Source organism: Anopheles cruzii, chromosome 3 (assembly GCF_943734635.1).
Source record: "Anopheles cruzii chromosome 3, idAnoCruzAS_RS32_06, whole genome shotgun sequence".
Classification (NCBI taxonomy): Eukaryota; Metazoa; Arthropoda; class Insecta; order Diptera; family Culicidae; genus Anopheles; species Anopheles cruzii.
The window spans coordinates 80,252,451-80,275,345 of record NC_069145.1 but is presented as its reverse complement, the minus strand read 5'-3'; the positions used below and the strand labels follow the sequence as shown (position 1 = coordinate 80,275,345).

Here is a 22,895-nt window from a genome sequence, read left to right as displayed (position 1 = left end):
AAAATAGTGAGAAAATTCCATTTTCATCGATATGGTAGAGGAACCTGTTCTAGCGTGGGAATCGATAAAATGGAGCATGATGCCGGGATCCGGAAATGGTCGCCACGAGCTTAGGGAAACCAAACGGACTGTTTCAAAGCGCAACAGCAATTTACGCATTCGTCAATGATCGTCACGATACAAAAAATCCGATTGCAAATAAACTAATAAACTATTCCATCCGTTAAAAAATGCAAAATAATAATATCGACGCGCCCAGCGTGGGGCTCGAACCCACGATCCTGAGATTAAGAGTCTCATGCTCACTGAGCTAGCCGGGCCTGTTAGTTGATCCTCGCTGACATTCGCAAAGCGAGCGTTTTCTTTCCTTTAACCGTTTAGTTAGATGTTTGCCCACAACATTTTCAAAACTCTTTTTTGTGAATTTTAATGCCACATTATGATCTCTAAAGATCACCGATCACCATGATGGCATAGAAAGAGAAGGCAAAACTAGCTCAACACATGGTATCTGCGACGATTGTTGCTGCGATTTCTTTAACCGACAAACACTCGTTTCGTGGTATTTTCTTGCTCAATTGATAGAATTTCGTGCTTTCACAATGCACGAGAAGCAACCAGCACAGTGAAAGGTCCGAAAATAACACATTCTCATTCGCTTCTAAATCACAACAAACCACAGATTTCCAGGCATGCCATTTCTTTCTCGCGCACCTGTCGGTCCGGGGGCCGAGATTCCGATCGGAGCCAGGATGTCGCAATGGTTTGGGTAAGTGAGCGACACTCGCTTTCTACGAAATAACAATCACAATAGAAAATCTGCACCTACCTTTACCTTCTGCCGCCAAAATTGCACCGGAAAACAACGTAAACAACACTAAATAGCCACAAATACTCTCACCGTCCGCGGCCATGTTTGATCCGATCACTTTACTCCTCTTGCGATGTTCGTTGTTTTTCCAGCATTTTGACGTTTGGGGTTTTGTGTACAAATCAACAACATGCGATGTTTTACCGCACAGTGGGATGATTATTCGGGCTAAAATTTACTGAGTACAAATAATCGATTCACAGCAAAACGCACTTGTTTCCAATAATTTATTCAAAAAGCGATCGCGCTGAATTTGATTATTTAGTGCATTTTAAACTTACGGAAAAACTTATAATGTGTTACGATAAATACATAATATCGACGGATTAAATAATACGCTACACTAGCCCTACTAGAAGCCCTATAAGCAACTAAAACGCACTTTGACTGGTTAGCTTGATTGCTCGTGGCGCAATGCAGCAGATTCCTGGCTGCTCTACGATTGTTCCTGTAGGTGGAATAAATTGAATTATCTCCTCATCGTCATCACCGCACCTGATTTCTTCGTCGTTTGATGGCACTTTGTTGAATGTTTGTTCTCATAGCTTGGCAAGCGAAATACTCGCACAGCGAATAGCACTCCCGTGTGTTCCAACGTTGCTTTTGCTAGGACGGTTTCACTCAATGGAAGGCAACCGCTAGAAGATCCGCTGGTTGTTTAAAGTTCGATGATCAAATGAAGAATGGCTTGATGTGAAGATCTGTTGGCTTCTGGGAAGCGAACTAAACCGAGAGTGCAGCAAAGTCGAGAGTAAACGCTGCTCCAGCTCCATCAATAGATATACTAGCACAGGCATCCCGGGTCAGTCACCTCGTCCGGTGGGTGAATCTTGAAACCGTGACTCTCGAGTGCCTGCAGCTCAAGCCGGGAGCGGTTCGATTCTACTAGCGAGGATGCAATGTCGCGAAACATTTCCTCTAGGCCTTCGCCCGTTTTGCAGGACGTTTTGTACGTCGCACTTATCAGACTTTGGCACTGCTCGCAAAACGATTCCATGTCTGCATCGGTTACGGGTGGATCGCCACTTGCTTCTATGTCTACCTTATTTCCTACCAGGAATATTTTGGCATTCTCAGCATAGGACACAACGTCGAGCATGTGCTGCGAGAGCGCATGGAATGAGGATTCATTGTCCAACGCAAACACCAGGATGGCAGCTTCGGCAAACTTGTAGTAACTGGAGGTGACCGAAGCAACCCGTTCCATACCGCCCGTGTCCCAGAGTTGAAGCTGAAAGGTTCGTTATTTACTGTACAATTCATCCGACCTGTCGCCCTTTGTCCAATCAAACCTTAATTTCCTTGTCTCCAACACCATACGTTCTAGCGAAGTGGTCCAACCCGAGGGTAGATTTCCGATCGGTGGTGGTAACGAAACTGTTGGTCGCAAACCGCCGAAATATGGAGCTCTTGCCGACGCCATACTCCCCGCAGAGGATGATTTTCTGCTCCGGTATTCGCACCGATGCCATCATTTGCGACGCCCGTTGTTAGCTTTCTCCGTTAGGAAAACGTTCGAAGTATTCGCGAAGACCTGAACGGAATTGCTGCGGCACAGAACTCACCCAGAGCCGTTTTATGACTCATTTAATTCTGCTGCTGCAATTATTTAACCGATTGCTTCTTCCGGCCGGCAATAGTGTTTGAAAAAACACCTGCCGAGCCCGTGTAGTTGTTTCACTTTCTGCACTGATTTAATTAACAATCGCAGAAAATGACAGTCCTTTATTTTGATCCTGCAAAACGCAAGCTGTCAAAAAATGCGTTACCGAAACAGCTGCAGTAACGCCAAATTATCCCAAAACCTCTCTTATTTGTTATTAAATCGAAGCTTCACGCATAATTAGGAATAAATATTTTTTAAAAATGGAGCTTGAATTTAAATGGAGAATATGTGTTATTTTATTCGAGAAACATTACAGCTTAACAAATCGTTCAAACCACTGTCTAAAACGCAAGCTGTCATCGGTGCGTGGAGTCTGCGTTTCTCTGCTTCCGGGCAAACGTCAGCCGCCAGCTTCTCTCTTTCCATCACTTTACGTGCTGCCTGGTGGACACATTTAGTGAAGGTGCGAATTTATTTTTGGTTTTCTGGACAAAAATAAATATTATCTGTAAATATACTTACGAACGGTCGAAAGCTCAAGCATCGGACGATGGTTCTAGGCACAGTTTTGTTGGATTGTGTCACAAAATGTCCATAACCGGCGCTGGTTTGTTTTCTATCGCAGAACTTCCCATCGACAGCGAATGACGTTTGAGCCTTCTCCGATGATGCCGATGTTGCAATATTACTCTCTTCGTGATGTTAAAACCGCAAATCATTTACCAATCATTCGTGTTTTGCTTCGTTTTAGGTTGATTCGGTAAAATGGTCCAGCGACTGACGCTTCGACGACGCTTGTCGTACAACACCAAGTCCAACAAACGCCGTGTGTAAGTATTCCATCGGATTCTGCATTTTGTTTCGGTTTCTAGGATTTAGCTCATTCTCGTGGCTTTCTAAGATGTTGTGCACAAAGTATGCTACCATCGACTCACGCTACGCATGGTGCGTTAGTGTTTCGATGCTACTATTTGTGCTAGATTACCGGATGGTCCTCTTTTGCCTGTCTTGCTTCGAGGAAATGAAACAAGGCACTTCTTTAGTAGGATACAAATTGTTTTCGTCAATATTTTGCTTCGATATCCGCTGATGCCTAGGAATGAATTTGTTTTCTTTAAATGTTATTTAATCGTTCATTTGTCATCTTTTTTGATTTCAGTGTTCGTACACCCGGCGGTCGGCTTGTGTACCTGTACGTGAAGAAACAGCGTACCCTACCGAAATGCGGACAGTGCAAGGAGAAGCTTGCTGGTATCAAGCCATCGCGGCCAAGTGAGCGTCCCCGCATGAGCCGTCGCCTGAAGACCGTGACCCGAACCTTCGGCGGTGTGCTGTGCCACCGTTGCCTCCGTGAGCGCATCATTCGCGCATTCCTTATCGACGAACAGAAGGTCGTGAAGGTGCTGCGTGCCCAGCAGCAGGCCAAGTCAACCGGTAAGCCGCCCAAGGTTGCCAAGCCGACCACCAAGCCCACTAAAGCTGCCGCCGGCAAGTCGAAGTAGGCTGTGGCAACGATGATGCCTGTTTGTATAAACATTAAGGAAACACTCTTCAAGCAACAATAAAAACAGATCAGTTGGTGCGAAAAAGGAAATGATTCTTTCGTCAGTTTTTGAGAGTATAATACGAAACAAAAACGATAGGGTATTCTATTTATTTTATTTTCCCACAATCCAAATGCAGTGTACAACAATGCATTGTTCGGTGCGAATGACCTACGGGAACTGCCCAAATGTAGTGTACGTCCCTATTTTCCACCGGATTATTATCATAAATGCATTCCTGACGTTTTTGATCAATGCACCGCACGGTCGTGTCGTGAATAGGTCCACAAATAATAACACTCGACCCTTTCACTGCCTCCAGATCACGTACCAGTATTTGCACTTTTGCTTGACCGATGCAGAGCTCTTGGCTTAAAACATATTGTTCTTAATGACAAGGGAGCAGAGCAGCGCGTGCAATTACTGCGGAAGACCCAACAGTGTCTGCTGACCGGCCGGCAGATAGCTCACTCCGCGCGATCTGCTCATCTGGTAGGCAATGTCTTCGGCAGCCTCAATTCGACGCAGCTCGATTAGACCATCGCCAGATTCTTTCAGCGATCGGGCAAGCATCTGAGCGGCCTGTGCGTCACCTTCCGCCGTAATGATCGCAGCCTGTTTCATCTGCTCCGCCTTTTCGACCAAAAATCGAGCCTTTTCTGCTTCCTGCTGCGCCACTTGTTTCATCTCGACGGCTTGTGTGAACTCCTTGCCGAACGTAAGGTGTGTGATGGAAATATCGTCCAGAATGACACCGAACTGTGAGGCACGCTCGGTCAGATCGTCCGATACCTTCTGCGAAACCATCTCACGCTGGGTGATTAGCTCACCGGCATCAAACTGAGCCACCACCGCCTTCAGCACTTCGGTCGTAATCGATGGCAACACACGTTCGTCGTAATCCTGGCCCAGGATGGTGTAGATCTTGGGCAGCTGGTCCGGCACTGGGCGGAACAGGATACGTAGGGTGATGTTGACATTCTGCAAATCCTTGCTGCCGGTCACCACCGGTACATTGCGTGGTTGCGAACGAATGTCGAAAATGATCGGCCGCTGAACCCACGGCACAAAGAAATGTGTTCCTTCACCGGACACCTGCTGCTTGACACCACTGAATCGATCGAAAATTACTGCTCGATGGCCACCGTCAACTAAGAATTGAAGAAAAAGTAGGCGCACTTTAGACCATGAATTTGCCGGTGCCCTAATGCTACGAACCGTTATATAATGCAGAGTTTACTACTCCACCGACGACGGCTACTCCCAAACCCAGTTGTCCGAGACGATTCAAAAACTGTGTAGCCATTTTGTTACTTCAGGAGGTACCTGCAAACATAAACCATTGAAGTGTCGCAAATAGAACCTAGTGTTACCATCCAAATAACAATTGCATCAGCTTTTGTAAATGAGGTTAAGGTGCGATTGCCGATCTGTGTTTGCTTCGATTTTGGTTGTAACTTTTTTCAACTCAATTTCATCTCACAAGCGGTACTGGAATTTGCAACTAATAAAGAACATGTCGTACCTTGCACAATTTACCGGTTCGAACACTTTGCGTAACACAAAACGTGAATTTATCGCAGCTCCTGACGATTGTAGCAGTGCGATGTTAATTTGGACTCCGGTTGACACCGGGGCAGTGATGCCGGTTGAAACGATTACTGCGATGCAGTGTTGCCAGAAAGAACCAAACACAGCAAATATAGTACAATTCTGCGAAAATGGATTTAAATTAAAACAACGATCGCAGGATTGTTTATTAGGCATGTATTTTGTGGTTTATATCTATCAATGATACTGCATTAGAATGGAAACATATTTACTGGATTCTTTAGCAGAAAAGTAAAATACAATCTGTTAACGGTACATATCACAAAGCATTCAAACGGGGCTTAACTAAAAGCATTTCGTACCTACCTAAGCTGCTATATAACAAGTTTAAAGCAAAAAAACAAATTAAAAATCAACTGGACTGCCTCCGGTCAATGGAGTTTAGGAAATGGAAAAATAAATACTTAAAACAAGTACTAGAAATATAGCGACAACTACCACAACGAGGATGAATTTGTCCCTCATTGCACGCATTATCATTGAGTTCAGAATCCGCGAAGATCGACTCAAATCGGCGTCGGCTTCGCGAAGCTAAAACGGAAAAAACGCGTTAATCTTACGCTGTTGGTGGTTGGAGAGCACGTTCCCGTAAATATTACCCTTCCACGTGACCGCTGTATGGTTTCGCGCTGTTGGCTCAGGTCGGCCAAGACCTGCGCACCAACCTGTTCCGTTTCGATCGAAACCCGGTATGCATCGTTAAGATAGTTGCCGGTCCGTTCTAATCGCTCCGTGTTATCGAGCAGCCGACGTTTCTGATCTTCCTGTATGCCGACTTCGTCAAATTCGTCAACGGACGAATCGTAACCCGCCTTCGAGCGCACTATCTTTGCATTGTTGAATTCCTGTTGCAATCGTTTCCATTCGGCCTGATAGCAGTTCAATCGGGATGTATAGGCGGCCCGGGAAGTCTGCGGGATGTCACGAATTTCTAGTCCGATTTGCTCGAGCAATTCTTGTGATTCTTCCAGCTGGCGGTCAATGTCCGAAATGAGTTTGTTTCGTTCCGCTGCAAAAACAAAGCCAATCCAATGATTCAGAGTGAAGTGGAGTGAGGCATGCGATCTACCATATTCTACTGATAAGGACCATAATTATCACTTACCGCCACTACATGCAGCGATCCGACCGATTTGGGCAGTAATTTCAGCCGTCTGCACAGCGTATTGCTGTTCGTAATCTTGTACCAGCTCCATTGGTGTATGAATCACGGAAAAAGGATACTTTTCATGCCCTATTTTGCACCATTCAATCAAGGATCAACACTGCTTTTTCTAATATCGCGTCAATGTTTTCGTGTCAAGGCATTTGACAGTTTGTCAGTACCGTGTGCAGGGTTGCTGGAAGAGGCTTCAAGAATGACGAGCAAACAAAGCTTCATAGCAAATGCAAGGACAATATTGAATTTATTCTTTTGTTTTCTTATCAATTCAGTTCATCAACCGACCCCATGCTTGCATCTGAAAGTGGTTCATCATCCACTTCGCTTAAATCTGCCAAACCATCTGCATCCTCCGAAACGGAGTCCATTTCTTCGTAGGCTTCCGGATTCGATGCTCGCAGTTTGCGGATATTGTTCAGAACCACCTCCATCATTATGTTGCGGCATTGGTCATCGAAACGGTTCGGCAGCCAGCCGTTGCGTTCGTCGCAAACTGTCCCACTCATAGGAGATGGCACTTTGTTTAGCATTTCTTTGATTTTTTTCAAATGAATGTCACAGTACTGGTAGAATATGATGCGATGATGTGGGACAGTATCTTCGGTGAAGATGCTGTTTTCATAGGTGGGTTGCTCATCTTTGGGAACCTGCATACCGCCGATACGGTAGTTGAGTTTGCCCGTGGCACGTCGTTTAATTTTAATCGACTCGTGCAGCGCATCAATGGAGCGTACGCGAAAGTCCAACAGCTGGTACATCCTGGCTTCGAAATGCTTTCGCGGATCGTACCCATACCGTACCCAGGTGCCCCGCCAAGGGCCGTTCACGTAGTAGAATCCGACGGCTGGCAGAATCGTTGAGATCGTGTCGTGGCTGATATCGAACCGATTGATGTTCCGCAGCGCACTCTTGGTCCATATCGGTCTCGCATCGAATGCCGCCTGTATGTCTTCGATGTTCTTCTTCGGGATCATCCGAGTAGCCAGCATCTCCTGGTACTTTTTGTTCGATTGCGCCGGTATGGGTTCGGTCATGGTGTACGGGTGATATATGCCGTACTTTTGTCGTAGCAGTCTCGACTTTCGTTCTGCCGGAATTTCCGAGTCTGTCAATTTTTTCTCGCGAAGCACACTAAAATTCACCACATCCGTGCGGCTGAAGCAGGTCGGAGGCAGAAAGAACGGAATCTCGGTCTTGCGATCCAAGGGGCTTGTAGTGCACACACCTTTAGGAACGATTTCGTCGTGCAGGCATTCCACCTTTCTACTTTCAGCATTCCGATAAACCGGCAGCTGCTGAAAATCGCACATTGCGTTGAATTTGTAGATCCGCCGTACGCATCCGATAATTTTGGTCGATTTTATAACCGCTTCATCCGGATTCGTTTTCTTCCGTCGCACCACTACTTTGAGGGCTAGACCTGTTGCTCCTGCACCGTCAGCATAGGTCGGTTTCGCGAACATGCAATCGGGTCGAAAGCGTAGTTCTATGCGGCGTTTATCTTGTTCAAAGGTCTATAGAAAAACGAAAGGATCTGGATTGGCCAAACTTTGCAACCATTAGCAAACGATCGGCACTTACGGTACTGATTTCACGCAGGCCACCAAGTGTATGCAACATACGGTCAACGTTTGAAATCGCCCCAGGATACTCAATACATATCAAACTGTTATCGAACCGGTGTCCTTTGGACGATTTCGGTAGTTTTTCCATGTTTTTACACAATTAAAGAGAAAACTCTACTTCAAACTTTGATGCTGATTTGTGAAAACATTAGAACATCAACAAAACAAATGTCAGCAGGGCTGAGCAAAAAGATACAGTTGTACTAAAACAGGGCCGTAGCAAATTCACGTTTTGAAAATATTTCATATAATTTAAATCAGTTAATAAAAGTATGTGAAACATTCAACAATTCCACAAACTTCAGTAAACTAACAATTTCAATAGTAAACCACATTGTGAACAGTTATTTCCCATTTATTTCATGGTTTGATAATTTCTGTTACCATGGCTCATAGAAACTGGAACCGAGCACTCGCCTAACATATTGACGCTCCTGAAATCATTGGACATTAGTTTATCTTGCCGCTCTATTGGACAATGGGATAGTTTTAAATAGCTTTGACACGAATTAATGATTCATCCGTGAAGTTAAAACGTCTTAAGATTTTTTGGGTACTTGTTGTATCATTTCCAGTGTTATTATTCATAGTATCGAATACACGAGGCCGTTTATTTTGAATTATTCACGTTGGGAATTGAAGCAGGTGAGGCCGTGCTTGCCGTGTTGATTTTTAATAATTCACTCGAACAATAGCACGAGCCACATGAAAACGATTATTTGCCAATTCGTTTGCTGTGTGTAGTCTTGCGATAATTTCTTATTTGCATCCCATTGCCGCCAGTTCCTCGGCCTTGCCATGCAACACGAATAAGACGATGAGCAACAGTGACTGATGGCTAAGCTAGATGGCTAAGCTCTGTTTCACACATATTTCAAGCACGTGAAATTTTAGAGCGATGTATATTTTCTTGCTTATTTATGTATTTACGTTTGCTAATATAATACACGGTGTTACAATGTATATCCTTCCCATCGCCGGTTCTTGTTTTCTTTTTGCTGTGTCAGTATTTAAATTCAATGGCCGAGATCGTCAACCCGCTGATTAGATTGTACTCGTCCCATGACTGTTTCATAAATGATAGAGTGTATGATGCGACGAAAGCAGGTGAAACGGTCGAAGCAAAGAAGGTGGGACACCACCGTATCAAATCATAACCGTAGAAGCGAAGGCTCTGACCTAAAACGTGGACCTGATGTAATTAGCTCGAAGAACACTGACACCGCCAGTTGTCGCCAACTTTTAGAAGGGATCATTAGAGGTCCAGGACTATGCTTGCTTCTGTGTGAACTTTTTGTCCGTGTGACGCATGGCTTCCAATCATCAGCGCACCCGGTAATGCCGGGCAAGGGCGTTGAAAAATGCTATTAAAACCAATCGATGGGCAAAGAGGTCCTTCCAGTTGGAGCATCTGGTAAGGTTCCAGTAATTTGAAATAATTTATGGAATTTTCAAGATCGTCACGACCATTTGGCGATCGGAAACTTCACCGGTTTTCCCACCACCCAAAGTTCGTGTGCTTCGTGTTATGGCCAACGTTCAAACAAACTGGTACTTTTTGTTGCATATTTAATCAGTTTGAGGTAAACAGAAAAGCGGATACCGCGAAGAGCGACAATCGAAGGATATGAATTGAACATATGAAACAAAAATGGCTTATAAATGATCGTTCCCGCTAAAACAATTGCAAATACGAACTGGGCGCCTCCATCGAACAGGGAAAGCCGCCGCGAATCAGGGAACAGAAGCATTCTGCGCGCCCCAAGCCATATCAGGTATGTTCTGGGTACACTTCTTAGTGTGGCCCTCCTGGGTATCCTGGGTGGCTATACTATGTTCTGCGCTGCGTGACCACAAACACTGACACACACTCTGGTTGCAAGTGACGCGAGATAGTAGTACACCGGAAATGGCAATCAGTATGGGATCAGTGTGAAGAAGTACACATGGGTTCGTGGTCTCCATACGGACCTCCGCCAGGCTTCGGGGGCTACAATCAGCCACACGAGTAGCGTAGGAGCGTAGCACGATAGGTTCACGAGAAGCCGAATCGTCCTCGCTAACTATCAATTATTCAACCCCAGGTCCCGCTGGTAAAAAGCATCGGCCAGTGCCACGACAATGACAGTGAGTGTCGGCATTCGGGACGGTGTGCTTGTAACATGTTGGTCACGCTTTCTACGACGTGTCTGCTAATTTGTGGGCTTTACTGAGACCCACGATTCTCTACTGTTGCGCTCCAGGATTGCTACGATTTGGGAAAAGTGTAGTAAAAGTTTCGTCCATTTCAAATGTATGATGTTTGTGCCGTTTACTATCGCTGCGTTACGGTGAAACGGTTGGGAAGATTGTGTACTACGAGATACGATGAAGATTATCGGCTACGGTGATGATGGTCGATAGACTGTACTCGACGTAATGTTAAAGGTCGTACAAGTGTTTAAATGACTGACAAAAGCACATCATAGAGTGGTAGTGAAACAAGCGACTAGGTCGTCTTCTAGAATGCCCCGTGGTCAATAGTAGAACTCGTATGTTGATCTCTCGTAGGACCTCATATAGTGCACCTATGCCGGACGTACCTTTGTTTGGCGTTTTTGCCGTTGTTTCGATCGAACATATCGATTTTTCACCATTACTACCGGCATTAGATTGAAATCGCAAAGCACGTAGCTGTGGGTGCTGTGATGTTGGTTCAATCTATATGTGTCTGTTGGAAAAAGTGATACGAAAAGGGTGTCAGTATTTAAATTTTACTGAGATTTTTAAATTCTACCATCAGTGCGTGATTTTAATTTTACTAGGATTATGTTTTTTCATTTCATTCAAAAGTTCCCAGAGGGATCAAACAGTGATATGAGTGCGTTTGAAACACAATTCGAAAAGAAAGATTTATGGACATGGCGGACATGAGGTGAAATTACACTAAATTGTCGGTACATCTACATGCATGGCTCCAGCAAGCCAAAACATGATTAATGTTTCATTGAATGTACACTCAGGACACTTGCCGCCGGCATGACCAAACGGTGCCGTGGTCCGCGACAGACCAGTTGTTGTCCCCTGATCCGCTGATTCATCGGAAATTTGCTCACAGCACTCACGCAATAAAGCTGTCGAACGGTGTTTTTCCTAGCTCTATCTGCTTACTTTGAAGCTTCCATTCATTGTCCGGCGTTCGAGTTGAAATTTGTTCGTGACCAATGGCACCGTTAGACTCCTCTCCTTACTAATGTACGTAACGATCGAGGACATTTCATTAAACCACGGTTCCTGGGGGAGAACCTCTTGATGGTTTGTTTTGACGAAATAATATCTTATAGTACACTCTTATCGAGTTATAATTGTGTTTACTCCTGTGGCAACGTGCACGCTATCGGAGCGCCCGGTAGCGCCCCGTCCAGGCATATTGACGATCCGTATCCGCCCTTAAGCATCATCATTTTCCGCCACAAGGCCGCACGCGGCGTTCGTTAAGGGCTCTTCGGTCAGTGGACAGCAATTAAGTGGTGGCACCGTGAAAACACTTATTTCTTTTTCGTCGACCGCTCATCGATAGTTTGGTGTAGAATCAGATCAGTTTAAAAAGGTGGACAAGTGAAATAAAAAGTTGCACCGCACAGGAGTATTGTGCGCGACGAATACGGCAACCGCAGAGGTGGCGTACTATGACACCATCGGTGGCGATAACCTAACGATCACTTCCATTGATGCATCCTGGTGGGATCGCGTGTGTCGCAAAGGCATAAATTGATTGTGTACAACTATTTGAATATCACAATAAAACTCGAATGGATAATGGGTATTTGTCTAGATACAGGTAAGAGCGTCACATGATTCAAACCACAACTTCGCTTCGATTTGCCTACTGACCACTACTGGGGCGACAGATAACATGACCTCTTATGGATACTTTGTTTCGACTTTTTTGTATCGGTAAAGACAAAAACAACAGTGCGTCCGACATAGAGGACCCCGACTGGAAAGGTGGAGGACAAGGATCTCGTTCCACCGCAGTGCGCACTCCGCGGAGCGCCAACAACGGCATGCAGAACGTCGGCAAAGTGAAATTCGATCCTCCGAAAGTGCCTGTCATATTCGTTCTAGGTATGGCTCAGACTTTGATCCGGCAGTAATCTGGCCATATCTGTTAGCAAGTATTTTAATTTACAAATCACTGATTCACTCGTCCAGGTGGCCCCGGTAGTGGTAAAGTGACGCACTGCGATACTCTGATGCAGGAGCGCCGCGGTGTAACGCACATCAACATGATGGACTTACTTCAACAGTACGCCATCGGGAATGGTAGGTCTTGGTTTTCGGGATCGGTCGTCGCAAACAACACGTGCCAATACAGTAGTAGTAGAAGGGAAGGCCAGTCTGCCGCCGGGGCCAGTGTCTTATTCGTTAGTCATAACCGTCCGTTTCGGTTCATGAATAAATTCCTATGCAGCCCTGTCTACTGGCGATAATAGGATCATGCAAGTAAAATGACGGTGGCCAGTGGAACAAAATCAATAGCTTAGCGTAATTATCATTCGATACATCGTAGACATCTTCGGCACCACGTAGACCCCGCGACCAGACAACGTCAGAGCTTTCGACGTCCGTTTCGTCACGGCAATTTTCCTGCAAATTGTCAATGCTTTGCGCCTAACGCTGGGTCGGCCAACGAACAGGGGAATCGATTCCGTACAGTCCTGATGGCCAGTCCTCCGGCCGGGAGATAATTGCGACATGAACTTTTCATCGTTCGATTCCCACAAGAAGCAGAGCGCCGTCCAATTGACCATGAAGAATTTTACCCCTATCGATTTCCGATAGTCCTTGATTGGGTTCAGATTATACTGAGGGCCAGCTGGACCTCAAGAAATGTAGGATACCGGCGTAGGCAGAAAAAGACCCTGACAGGTTGATGAATTAATCAAATATTGATTGAGGTCAAATAGCGCACCTAACACAATCATTTAACCGAAACGCTACACATTACCATATCAACTCCTGTGGTCCGGACACCACTCCGGTTTATTGTTCTAGTTTAGAGCTCAGTTCGGGGGTGGTTAATTGAAGAGGATCCTCAAGGAGCGCTGGATTAACGAAACAAACCTTTTCCTCCCCACAGATATGCAAGACTTCTCCCAACTATCTTCGCGAACGGTAACGGAAGTACTGATGCTTGAAATGAAAATGTCCCCAGCTGCCAAAACATACCTTGTCTCCGGGTACCCACGATCGATGCGGGACGTTGTCGAGTACTCCGAGAAGGTTGGTCCGGCACATCCGGTGCAAGGAACGGGAAACTCACTCTATCTCTGTCTCTCTCTTTCTCTGTTCGCAGATTCAGGTAATAAATGGTGTAATACTGATCTCCTGGCGTCAGGCTGTACTGCAGAAGCAAATAGACTACGGTGCCAAGCTGGGCCACGTCGTGCTGTCGTTGGCCAAAATGGAGTTGGAAAATTTCTTCAAAAACGTCATGCCCGTGGCGGACTATTTCGATCAGAGCGACATGTTGATTGCGGTAACTAGTTCGCAATCTCTGTGCAAGGGGTTTCCTCTAAGAATGGTTCTCTTTGCAGATCAACGGGGAACGATCGCCGGCGGAGGTGTACAAAGACTTTCGCACCGCGGTGCTAGACATTCTCGGTGCGCAAGAGAATCAGGAAGCACTGTTAAACGGAGTCGCAGGTATGGGCAGGGGCGTAGATGACATTCCCGGCAGTATAGTTAGTGTAGACACGGCACCTAGTCAACCTAAGGTCATTGCAGCTCCATCACATCAAGTAGAATTAAACCATACGCGTACGTCTCCGCCTGTCGCCCGGCCGTCCGGTGAGCAGATGGCGCGCCCCACGTCCCACGGACTGCGGCAGCAGTCACGCACTGGTCTGCGCCAGTCGGCTCGTCACGATAACAGCGAGACGGCTTCGACCGTTGACTTCGGTGATGTGGAGCACGATCGTCCGCTGCCACGGAATGGTCGTGTTCCACCGGTTCTTTGGGTGATCGGTGGGCCGGGAAGCAATAAGGCCAGCCTGTGTCTAAAAGTGGTCGGCACAAACCCCGGGTGGGCCCACTTCAGGTAGGAAAGTGATGGCAAAATGAAACTAATGCCTTCCGTGGTTTACATTTCAATTTGACCTATTTTCGACTACTCTTTACTGTGCCAGTGTGGGAAGATCCTTGCGGGCGGTGGCCGAATCTGGACCACGGGTTGGGTCAGATAATTACGCCATCAAGGAGGCAATTACCGCCGGCGAGATGGTTCCGAAGAAGTCGCTGAACGCGCTGATCGAGAGCCAGTTGGGTCAGATGGCCGACAGGCGAGGCATCATCATCGACGGCTATCCGCGTGACATGGACCAAGTTTCGGAGTTTGAGCGCAAGGTAAATACGAAACGTAAACAACACCAAAAAAAAAGTAATATTCTTTCCAATTTCATCCACAGTTCAACCAGAAGCCACCAATCATTCTGCTGGACTGCTCGAAGCTCCAGCTTGGCCGTGGTCGTCTCGATGATACCGTTTCGTCCTTCAGGCGCCGCTTGGAACTGTTCCGGGAGCTAACGCTACCGATGCTCAAAGAGATGGACACCGCCGGAAGGCTCACCATCGTAAGTAGCGCGGGCGTTCGCGGCCGTTGGCCGTTTAGCAATATAAATTGCTCCATCGTCACCGCCAATCGAATAAGTTAATTTCCCCGATCCATAATTAATTGGGTGGAAGTTTGTCAATGGATCGCCCCGGGGGGCCGTGGGCCGGCACGTGTGCTCTTGTGTTTTTATTATTCACTACGTATCACTCGAATTAGGCATCCTTGAACAAGTAATCGGCAGGGTTTTTGTTCTGTTTGCCCACTCAAGGTTGATGGGGACACGGACAGTCCGTCGGTGCAGCGAGAGTTTGAGCGGATCGTGCGCGTCAACATGGAGCGTGTGTTGAACTCGGGCGCCACCGTCGACCCCGCCAAGGACTCCGATGTGCCGGCGGTCCAAATAGGCACCTTCAGGACCGTTCTACAGCGTGCGTCCCAACGGAACAGCGCGGATGAGATCGTACAGGATCTGGAACCGGACATGCCGGGGGCGGTGCCGACGATTAGCCACCACGTTAGTCTCGTCAATGGGCACCTGCCGGGCAACGGGAAAATAGGCAGTGGTGCGAAGAATGGCTTCGTCCCGAACGGACGACCGAATTTCCGCAACATGCTCGAAGAAGCCGACAGCTACCAGATTGATTCACATATTTAATGTTATTGAAAAATTGTTACAAAAAGTTTTAGGAACCCTTAAGTAAGTAAGCCGAAAAGCCGTCCCGTTCCTGGAGAACACTAATACGAGGGACAATCGCGAGGATTCAAACTTTGAGCAGGACTAAAAGTGGATCGTGTTAAACAGCTTTAATAGTGAGGAACGAGACGAAGCGCGATCTGAATGAGACGCTTTTCTATCTTGGCATTGTGCCAAAACCGGAACCAGCTACAAAGTGTTACACAGTTCGTTTGGTGCACCACATGGGAGGCGCAAGTAAAACATTAGTAATATTAGGGCAATAGCAATAATTTTCGTAGTTGACGGGCCCGAGGCAGACATGTTTGGCGTTAGGTTTCACCGTTTTTTCTGGTAGTATTCCACCGCAACGCCTTCACGACCTTGTTGTACCATATTAACGATTGTAAAAGCATCCATGCGGTACCGTTGAAATAAAAGATCTAGATCTAGGTTTTCATTAGTAACACGTGGCATTTTCATTGCGAATGTCCCTTCATCCCTTTTGAACGGGGATCAATCATCACGGTTAGTCTCTCCTTTAAAAAGGAATCGAGAGAACTGCACATCTCTCTCTCTCTTTCTCTCTTTCTCTCTTTCTTTCTCTTTCTCTCTCTTGAGTTCAGTTGAGAACGTTGTTTCTTTCTCTCTTGTCCTTTTATTCTCTTCGGTACACTAAAACTCTCTTTTTTCGCTCAGAAAAGGGTCTTGCGGGAGCGTCGGAGAGAACCGTTTACTACCAATGGGAGTAAGAGGATATCGATGTAAACAAAGTTTTCATAATTTTAGTCATCAAATTGCTGCACAAAATTGGGTTGTGGTTACAAAAATCGTGCCACCGTTTAGTACGAGAGTTTCGATCCAGAAACGAAGTGTCGTTTGAAAGGTGTGTCTGACGGAAAGGGTCATTGATGGTTGTGTTGAATGTTATCAATCCGCGTGGAGCAATATTGGAAACTCGTACGGAAAAGCCATTTGTTGTGTTACTCTATTGATCGTTGTGTTTTTTTGCCTTCGCGTTGTACGTGTGGCATGTTGGTATCCTGGGTCCTGGTATCATAATCGGTTGGTGTCAGATGGGCCAAGCTCATGCTTTATGCAGTTTTCAAGGAAACTCCGTCAACAGCCATGTGTCAGGGTTCTACAGAAATGTGACCTTGATAACGTTATGTCATTCATAATTTATCATTTTCAAGAAAACCTAGCAGCTACATGGAAATAAATGGCGGGTGTAATTTATTGAATTCTATTTCGGCTACAAAAGAGGTTTTATTCTACGCCTTGTTTACTATGCTTCCTTTAGTAGAGTTTTGGTTTGACCTACAAAAACACTTTCCACAATTAAAGCCCCTATTGTTCCATAGAATGTTACAGCTGCAAGGTAACTGATAACGGGGACACCTTAATTGAGGGTAGATCCATTCACACAAACGGGAAGTTCTCACTCACTGTCTTGTCGACTCTGTGGCTGTTTAATCTCATCTTATCGAGTAGATCTGGCTCCAGTATAAAGTGCTAAAGCTGGTGTTTGTTTACCGACCGTAAACAGTTGGTCGCCCTTTCACAACTACACAAACGCAACACCACCGCACTCATGCAAACGGGGTTGTTCTATTGATTCACTTAGCCCTAGCCGGACGGTTGTGGTGGTACGTAGAAATAAAAACAAAAATAAACACCGACCTTAGACGATCGACACCGACGCGCGATCTCTCCCGACAAACAATTCAGAACGCACACACGCAAGTGCGAAACTGACCGTGCTTAGACCAGCTGCTGCTGTGTGCCCCCTCTGCGGATCCGCGCGGCGAGTAATTGCGAATATTTAGTGGCAGCTTAGGAGCTCGCGTTTACACTAGCTAAGCTCAGTATTACTTGTGGATTTCGTGCAGCAAGCTAGTCTCATAAAGTTCGTCATAATGGTGAGTGAAAAAGGGGGCCCGACAGGCGTTCCATAGCGTTTTCCGTTACAACCCGTTCCGTGCTCATGATTGTGAATAATATTTAGTAAGCGTCATCTGCGCCCATCCTGTCATCTTCAGCGCACAATCCAATGCTGGTCCAATGGTGTTTCGTGTAAAAAGTATTGAAAAGAATACCTGATTCTGATTCCATTTTCATCACCCCAAACTATTGCGTAACAGAATTTGAACCACTGGCAGAGTATTGAATGAACTCGTTTTTCCTTAAAATCGACCAATTCGTTCGCCTTACAAGGGTTCACACTACACCGGGAATACGTCCGTGACCGCACGGGAATGTGAAATGTGTCGTTAACGACGTTCCCTAGGCTCAGCAACAATCTGTGCACGCCAATCTCGAAGCTGGTCGATTGGTGATTGTCTAAAAATAAGCCGGCTCGTTTGAAAATCCGACCCCCACCGAGTTTTCGTTGGCCGAAAGAAGGTCAAGACATTGAAAACGTGAAAATTTTCCCATGTAAACATGAAGGGGGTTAAATTACCCAAATTACCGTTAGCAGTTCGTGGGTCCAATTGGTTTTTTTTCAAATTCACAGGAAAATAAAAAAAAAAACGATCGCAAGTGTGTTATTGTCCGAGTTTGTCACTATTTTTAGGAACGTCCGCTTTTGGGCGCCTATCAGAGGGCAGGTGTTTCTAATTGTCTAGTAAATCACTAAGCTGAGGGTCCATCCGATGAACTGGGTTTTCACCTTTTTAAAAGTAATAGAAAATGGCCAAACGCACTATGAAACTGTTCACTGATCAACGCCATTGGGCGGTACTCTTTCGGGGGTGCCCTCCTAGTTGCTTTGGGGGTCCGTCCCGGTTATGCAATTACGTTGCGTCTACTTTTGTCTCCTCATTTTGGTGGCGTGCGATCGCTTGTTGCGTGTCCGTGTGCGCTTAGTTATTCATGTGCCACCAGATGGCGCTGGAGCATGAATCGAAAGCCAAGGAAAAGTCCGCCACTTCCGGTAGCAGCTCGCCGGCTGTGCAGCCCACGTACGGTGGCCACGTAAGTTGCAATCGTTTTTGTTGTCTGGCTCAACTGGTTCCACTACGATCTGTGTCTTGCGCATCACAATACAATAACGCTTGAACTCTGCTTTTAAAAATCCTCCTCTCATGCGATCGTGGCTTGTTTGCTCGTAATCAGCGTACAAGAAATTGTTGTTGAAATTCTGTGTCTGCCGTAACGTAACGTAAATCACAACACGAATCGATCTTGGTCTAGATGCGCGATGCCAACGTACCGATCATCTGGGTCCTCGGAGGGCCCGGCTGCGGCAAAGGCACCCAGTGTGCGAAGATCGTGGCGAAGTACAACTTTTCGCACTTCAGCACCGGCGATCTGCTGCGTGACGAGGTAGCGTCCGGTTCGGAGAAGGGCAAGGAGCTGCAGGACATGATGAAACAGGGCATCCTGGTGCCGAACGAGACCGTGCTGAAGCTGCTGGAGGCTGCCATGGTCAAGGCACTCAACGGAACGGTCGGATATCTGATCGATGGGTAAGCTGTCCGTTTCACGGTTGCCTTCGTGTGCGTTGGTTCGCTAATGTTGATTGGAATGCTCGACACCTACCTTAGCTACCCGCGGGAACCGGCGCAGGGACCGGAGTTTGAGAAGTTCATCGCCCCGGTGGACATCATCCTGTACTTCGAGTGCTCCAACGTAAGTACCTAGTCCTTGTGCACCAGAAACACGGTAGTGATGATCCAGAAGGAGGCCCCATCGTGCACGGACTGGACGTAATCGTCCTTATACGGGTCCAGGATGTACTTCATTTTGTAGTGCAACCCTTGGAGCTGCTTCTCGACCACCGAGCACAGGCACACGAACCGGTAGCGGGGCAGATTCAGATTGCGCAACCGATCCTTGACCGCTTTGGCAATGGTTTGGCTCATCTCGAGATTTTTGGCCGGATCGTAGACCCACTTTAGCAAATCGCCGTCCTCGTTCCGCACAATGAACTGCTGCTTGACGACCCGCACGATCATCGCCTTGATCTTGCGTATGTTGTAGTTCGGCACGAAGATCTCGTCGTCCAGCTCCTCGCGGTTGATCCGGTTATTGAGGTCCTTCGAAACGTCCTTGTACTTGTTCTTTCGGTTCGCCAAAGCGGCCGTCAACGTTTCGGAGAAACGCATCGGAGCCTGCTTGTTGTTTGCCGGAGGCCTAAGTGACGAGAGCACGGAGCAATTGATTTGTTTGGCACCCGATTCACGGCGGGCTGCACTTACTGTTTACTTCCGATTTTCATGCCACCCCAATTGGCCATCTCGCTGCCGGCCTCTGTTCGAGGGCGTGTTGGTTCAAGCGAGCCCGAGAAAGCACTGAGCCACATGCACTTTCGGTTGCAACGGTTGCAGTTGCCCCACATTTCGAGTGGGGCCATATCGATAAAATAAAAATCGCAATTAACACGCGCCTGACAGGCAGATGTCGATGGTTGGAAGTTTTGCATGACGTGTATGAGAAAAGCCAAGGACGAACGGCCAAAAAGTGTAGCGCCTCGTAGTGGCTGGCACAATGTGGGGAAAAGGTAAACTTGGCGAGTGAAACAGTTCTGATTTTGTTTTTCTGACACATCTGACACAGGAAACACTGGTGGCTCGCATCATGAAACGGGCAGCCGAATCGGCCACCGTCCGTGCCGATGATAACGAGGATACGCTCAAGACACGCATCGCCACCTTCCGGGAGAACACGGAAAAGATCCTCGTTCAGTATCCAACGCAACTGCGGCGGGTAACTAGCAGCTTGGGAAGCCTCTCGAACATCGTCTTCTAACCTCCAGTTTCGTTTCCGAGCAGGTTAACGCGGAGCGCGCCCCGGAAGACATTTTTGCCGACGTCGAGAAGGCCATCGACGAACTGTTGGTGAAGAAGGGCAAAAAGTAACGCGTCGGGTGCTGTTTCTGGACGGGCCTCGCAAAAAACGTTGCACTTCGCCTCAGCATGCAGCAATTTAGCACAATCACAGACCGCGATTCGGATTTTCCAGGACAGTGCACCTATGCGAGAGGGGGCGTTCGGACAAACAATTACGCTTAACAAGTTTCAATAATAGTTTGTAAGCGTTCAGCCAACGGGCAGGCAAGTGTTGAATTGAGTGTGGAATCGATCACCAATCGACTTTCTGTGTTTCCTTCGGAGTAGCCAGAGTAGCCGTCGTCGTCGTCGTCGTCGTCGTTTTCCCGGTTCTCGGAGTACAGTACGATGTTTATAAGCTAAAGAAAGCCAAAGATAGCTAAATTTTACAGTTTACCGTCTTTTTGCGCCACGCGTCGCTACAAGCAGCAGATTGTTCTAATAAATAAGACACCAAAACGAGCGGCGGTTTCTATGTATTAATCCGTTTTCTAGTTGGCCCGAGCCGATTGTTGGGTCGTTTCACCGAACACTTGCGTCGAATGTTGGGCTTAAACAAGGCAGGACCGGAAGTGTGCAGCTCACAGATGTACGGCAGCGCTCGGTTACAATTAAACACCTTCCAGGATCCTTCGTCGGTCAGCGCAACACACCCCGGCACCCGGTTCCTTCTGCCCGGGGCAGGGAAAGACATGAAGTTAGATCGATCGTGAAAAGCGCCACTTGAGCGCTACTTACGCCGGATGTCCAGGAGCCCAAGCACGGAAGGTGAAACACTCGAACCGCTCGTCCGCGGACGTATGAAACCGATCGTAGACGGATTCATTTAGGCCAACGTAGTACAAAGGTTCGGTTATAGAGGATTCATTCCCCTTCGCCACATCCGAAATAAACCGAGACAGGTGGAATGTTCTCATGTCACTGACCACGTGAGCAAGACTACCACCGAACGTTCGGCACGCGTTGTATGCCCTCGAGTAGTTCAGCTTCGTGTCCTCGAACAGAAACACACCGATCGACGGAATGCACGTCGCGTTTGTTGATGCTACACCAATGTGAACTAGATTAGCAAACTGAGCAACGTCGAGCACCAAGGTTGATGTTTACTTACGGAGAACCCTCCCGTAGAGGGTATAGTAATCGAAGCGGGTATCGTTCACGATCGTCGACAAATTGCGATACTCGGGACAGTCCAGCACCTGGCAGTTGTACAAGTCCGCAAACGGCGAACTGGTCGTGGTGGTGGTCTTCCACGGAGCAGGGGTGCTACTATTTTGGGCCAGCTCGTTTGCCACGTCGTACCAATTACTCCCGTTGCGCCCAGCGGGAGCATAATTGAAAGCCAGCCCTTGGGTTGTGCGTGCCAAATCGGCGCACTCGCGTACGGTTCGCGTACTAGCGAGTCCGACGATGTTCCGGTCCGATCGTTGGCAGTGTCGCAATAGGTGGAAACGGTGAGTTATCTTTCTGCCCTGGACCGCACATGTTCCCAGGGCGTCACTGTTGGAGCCACACTGAAGCACGAGCGCCAAAACGCCGAGTAACCGCATGGCTGCGAGTGCTTCGAATGTGTTCCGGTTCCGGACCTGCAGGCAACATTTATGGCATTAATATTGAGCGAGTTTGTGGTTACTCTGTCAACGCTTTGATTGACGGGACAGCCGCTTTTGAATGGAAATAATCAAACGAGAATCACGCTTTGACCGTTTGCTGTACTTGGCCTCTTTATTTCACCGCAATAGTTCCATCGCCAACTCCCATTAGTCGATGTGTGTGCCTACATTAGAGAAGTGGCTGGGCCGGCGGCCATCGGCGGATTGGTTCTAACTCATCTACTGGGTGGTTTACAGTTTTTTTGTGAAATGAAGCGAAAATGATGCGAATGAATCCGTACGTGCTGCGAATCGTTTCGTGATCGATTTTGTACTTAAGTTGTCGTGGTTTTGCGCCGTACCGTTAAACGGTGGCCAGGGGACAGTATAAAAATCCACCAGTCAGTAGAAAAATAATATCACTAAAAGAGTTCAGCTAGGTTTTGTCATCCGTGGTCCACCGGACTTGGTAGGTTCTGGTACTCGCTCTAAGGGTTAGTTACTACTGCGACTATCTTGAGACTGCAGAGAATTTGTATACACAATCAGTTTGTTACTGTGGCTTCTCCAGTATCCAATTTGCTTGTGTTTGGTTTGAACGACGACGAGGGGAAACTGTTAACACTCTTCGAGACTGATGCGTACCGATGACACACAGAGTTACGATTGTTGCTTTGCAATTTTACCTTCCTAATGCTACTTGCTACTTGTTTTCTCTCATTCGGTATTCTACCTGCAAGGGGTCGCTTTCGCTCCATTCCCTCAATTTGCCACCCTTTCA

General features: G+C 47.1%; 10 protein-coding genes and 1 non-coding gene across 12 annotated transcripts in view; 3 read left to right on the top strand and 8 right to left on the bottom strand.

Moving 5' to 3' along the window:
- LOC128274422 (bone morphogenetic protein receptor type-1B) overlaps nucleotides 1-881 on the bottom strand; it is a 78,235-nt gene extending 77,354 nt beyond the window's left edge. The window contains exon 1 of the mRNA XM_053012620.1: nucleotides 830-881. The gene's annotated coding sequence lies outside the window, so the exon portion shown is untranslated. The remainder of the gene's footprint in view (nucleotides 1-829) is intronic.
- Trnak-cuu (transfer RNA lysine (anticodon CUU)) lies at nucleotides 253-320 on the bottom strand. The gene has a single exon. It is a non-coding gene; the product is annotated as a tRNA-Lys (tRNA).
- A 239-nt stretch (nucleotides 882-1,120) lies between the features above and the next one.
- Nucleotides 1,121-2,533, bottom strand: LOC128272423 (ras-related protein Rab-14). Its single transcript, XM_053010228.1, has 2 exons — nucleotides 2,164-2,533; nucleotides 1,121-2,102 (listed from the first exon to the last, which is right to left on the bottom strand). The coding sequence occupies exons 1-2, from the start codon at nucleotides 2,344-2,346 to the stop codon at nucleotides 1,656-1,658; spliced, it is 630 nt and encodes a 209-aa protein (XP_052866188.1). The 5' UTR covers nucleotides 2,347-2,533; the 3' UTR covers nucleotides 1,121-1,655.
- Nucleotides 2,534-2,900: 367 nt separating this feature from the next.
- Nucleotides 2,901-4,065, top strand: LOC128271631 (60S ribosomal protein L34). The gene is made up of 3 exons (XM_053009233.1): nucleotides 2,901-2,940; nucleotides 3,229-3,307; nucleotides 3,637-4,065. Exons 2-3 carry the CDS (start codon nucleotides 3,243-3,245, stop codon nucleotides 3,977-3,979), a joined length of 408 nt encoding a protein of 135 aa, XP_052865193.1. The 5' UTR covers nucleotides 2,901-2,940; nucleotides 3,229-3,242; the 3' UTR covers nucleotides 3,980-4,065.
- Nucleotides 4,066-4,117: 52 nt separating this feature from the next.
- Nucleotides 4,118-5,663, bottom strand: LOC128271754 (protein l(2)37Cc). The gene is made up of 3 exons (XM_053009383.1): nucleotides 5,547-5,663; nucleotides 5,240-5,347; nucleotides 4,118-5,172 (listed from the first exon to the last, which is right to left on the bottom strand). Exons 2-3 carry the CDS (start codon nucleotides 5,325-5,327, stop codon nucleotides 4,442-4,444), a joined length of 819 nt encoding a protein of 272 aa, XP_052865343.1. The 5' UTR covers nucleotides 5,328-5,347; nucleotides 5,547-5,663; the 3' UTR covers nucleotides 4,118-4,441.
- A 138-nt stretch (nucleotides 5,664-5,801) lies between these two features.
- Nucleotides 5,802-6,884, bottom strand: LOC128273361 (vesicle transport through interaction with t-SNAREs homolog 1A). The gene is made up of 3 exons (XM_053011304.1): nucleotides 6,738-6,884; nucleotides 6,232-6,641; nucleotides 5,802-6,163 (listed from the first exon to the last, which is right to left on the bottom strand). Exons 1-3 carry the CDS (start codon nucleotides 6,826-6,828, stop codon nucleotides 6,014-6,016), a joined length of 651 nt encoding a protein of 216 aa, XP_052867264.1. The 5' UTR covers nucleotides 6,829-6,884; the 3' UTR covers nucleotides 5,802-6,013.
- Nucleotides 6,885-7,057: 173 nt separating this feature from the next.
- On the bottom strand, nucleotides 7,058-8,507 carry LOC128271103 (general transcription factor 3C polypeptide 5). The gene is made up of 2 exons (XM_053008540.1): nucleotides 8,376-8,507; nucleotides 7,058-8,308 (listed from the first exon to the last, which is right to left on the bottom strand). The coding sequence occupies exons 1-2, from the start codon at nucleotides 8,505-8,507 to the stop codon at nucleotides 7,058-7,060; spliced, it is 1,383 nt and encodes a 460-aa protein (XP_052864500.1).
- Nucleotides 8,508-12,217: 3,710 nt separating this feature from the next.
- Nucleotides 12,218-15,669, top strand: LOC128273793 (adenylate kinase isoenzyme 5). The gene is made up of 9 exons (XM_053011833.1): nucleotides 12,218-12,239; nucleotides 12,362-12,526; nucleotides 12,614-12,724; nucleotides 13,542-13,684; nucleotides 13,758-13,940; nucleotides 13,999-14,501; nucleotides 14,590-14,806; nucleotides 14,869-15,033; nucleotides 15,283-15,669. The coding sequence occupies exons 1-9, from the start codon at nucleotides 12,218-12,220 to the stop codon at nucleotides 15,667-15,669; spliced, it is 1,896 nt and encodes a 631-aa protein (XP_052867793.1).
- A 1,620-nt stretch (nucleotides 15,670-17,289) lies between these two features.
- LOC128275527 (adenylate kinase isoenzyme 1) lies at nucleotides 17,290-20,983 on the top strand. Of its 2 annotated transcripts, XM_053014064.1 has the most exons (7): nucleotides 17,290-17,336; nucleotides 17,419-17,609; nucleotides 18,559-18,666; nucleotides 18,886-19,160; nucleotides 19,239-19,323; nucleotides 20,251-20,400; nucleotides 20,466-20,983. In XM_053014064.1, the coding sequence occupies exons 2-7, from the start codon at nucleotides 17,607-17,609 to the stop codon at nucleotides 20,550-20,552; spliced, it is 708 nt and encodes a 235-aa protein (XP_052870024.1). In that variant the 5' UTR covers nucleotides 17,290-17,336; nucleotides 17,419-17,606; the 3' UTR covers nucleotides 20,553-20,983. The 2 variants fall into 2 exon arrangements, with proteins under 2 accessions (XP_052870024.1, XP_052870025.1); XM_053014065.1 differs by lacking the exon at nucleotides 18,559-18,666 and having other exon boundaries at nucleotides 17,297-17,336.
- On the bottom strand, nucleotides 19,332-19,930 carry LOC128275528 (uncharacterized). Its single transcript, XM_053014066.1, has 2 exons — nucleotides 19,893-19,930; nucleotides 19,332-19,827 (listed from the first exon to the last, which is right to left on the bottom strand). Exons 1-2 carry the CDS (start codon nucleotides 19,928-19,930, stop codon nucleotides 19,332-19,334), a joined length of 534 nt encoding a protein of 177 aa, XP_052870026.1.
- An 11-nt stretch (nucleotides 20,984-20,994) lies between the features above and the next one.
- On the bottom strand, nucleotides 20,995-22,072 carry LOC128271102 (uncharacterized). Its single transcript, XM_053008539.1, has 3 exons — nucleotides 21,634-22,072; nucleotides 21,261-21,567; nucleotides 20,995-21,193 (listed from the first exon to the last, which is right to left on the bottom strand). Exons 1-3 carry the CDS (start codon nucleotides 22,070-22,072, stop codon nucleotides 20,995-20,997), a joined length of 945 nt encoding a protein of 314 aa, XP_052864499.1.
- Between the last annotated feature and the right edge of the window lie 823 nt (nucleotides 22,073-22,895).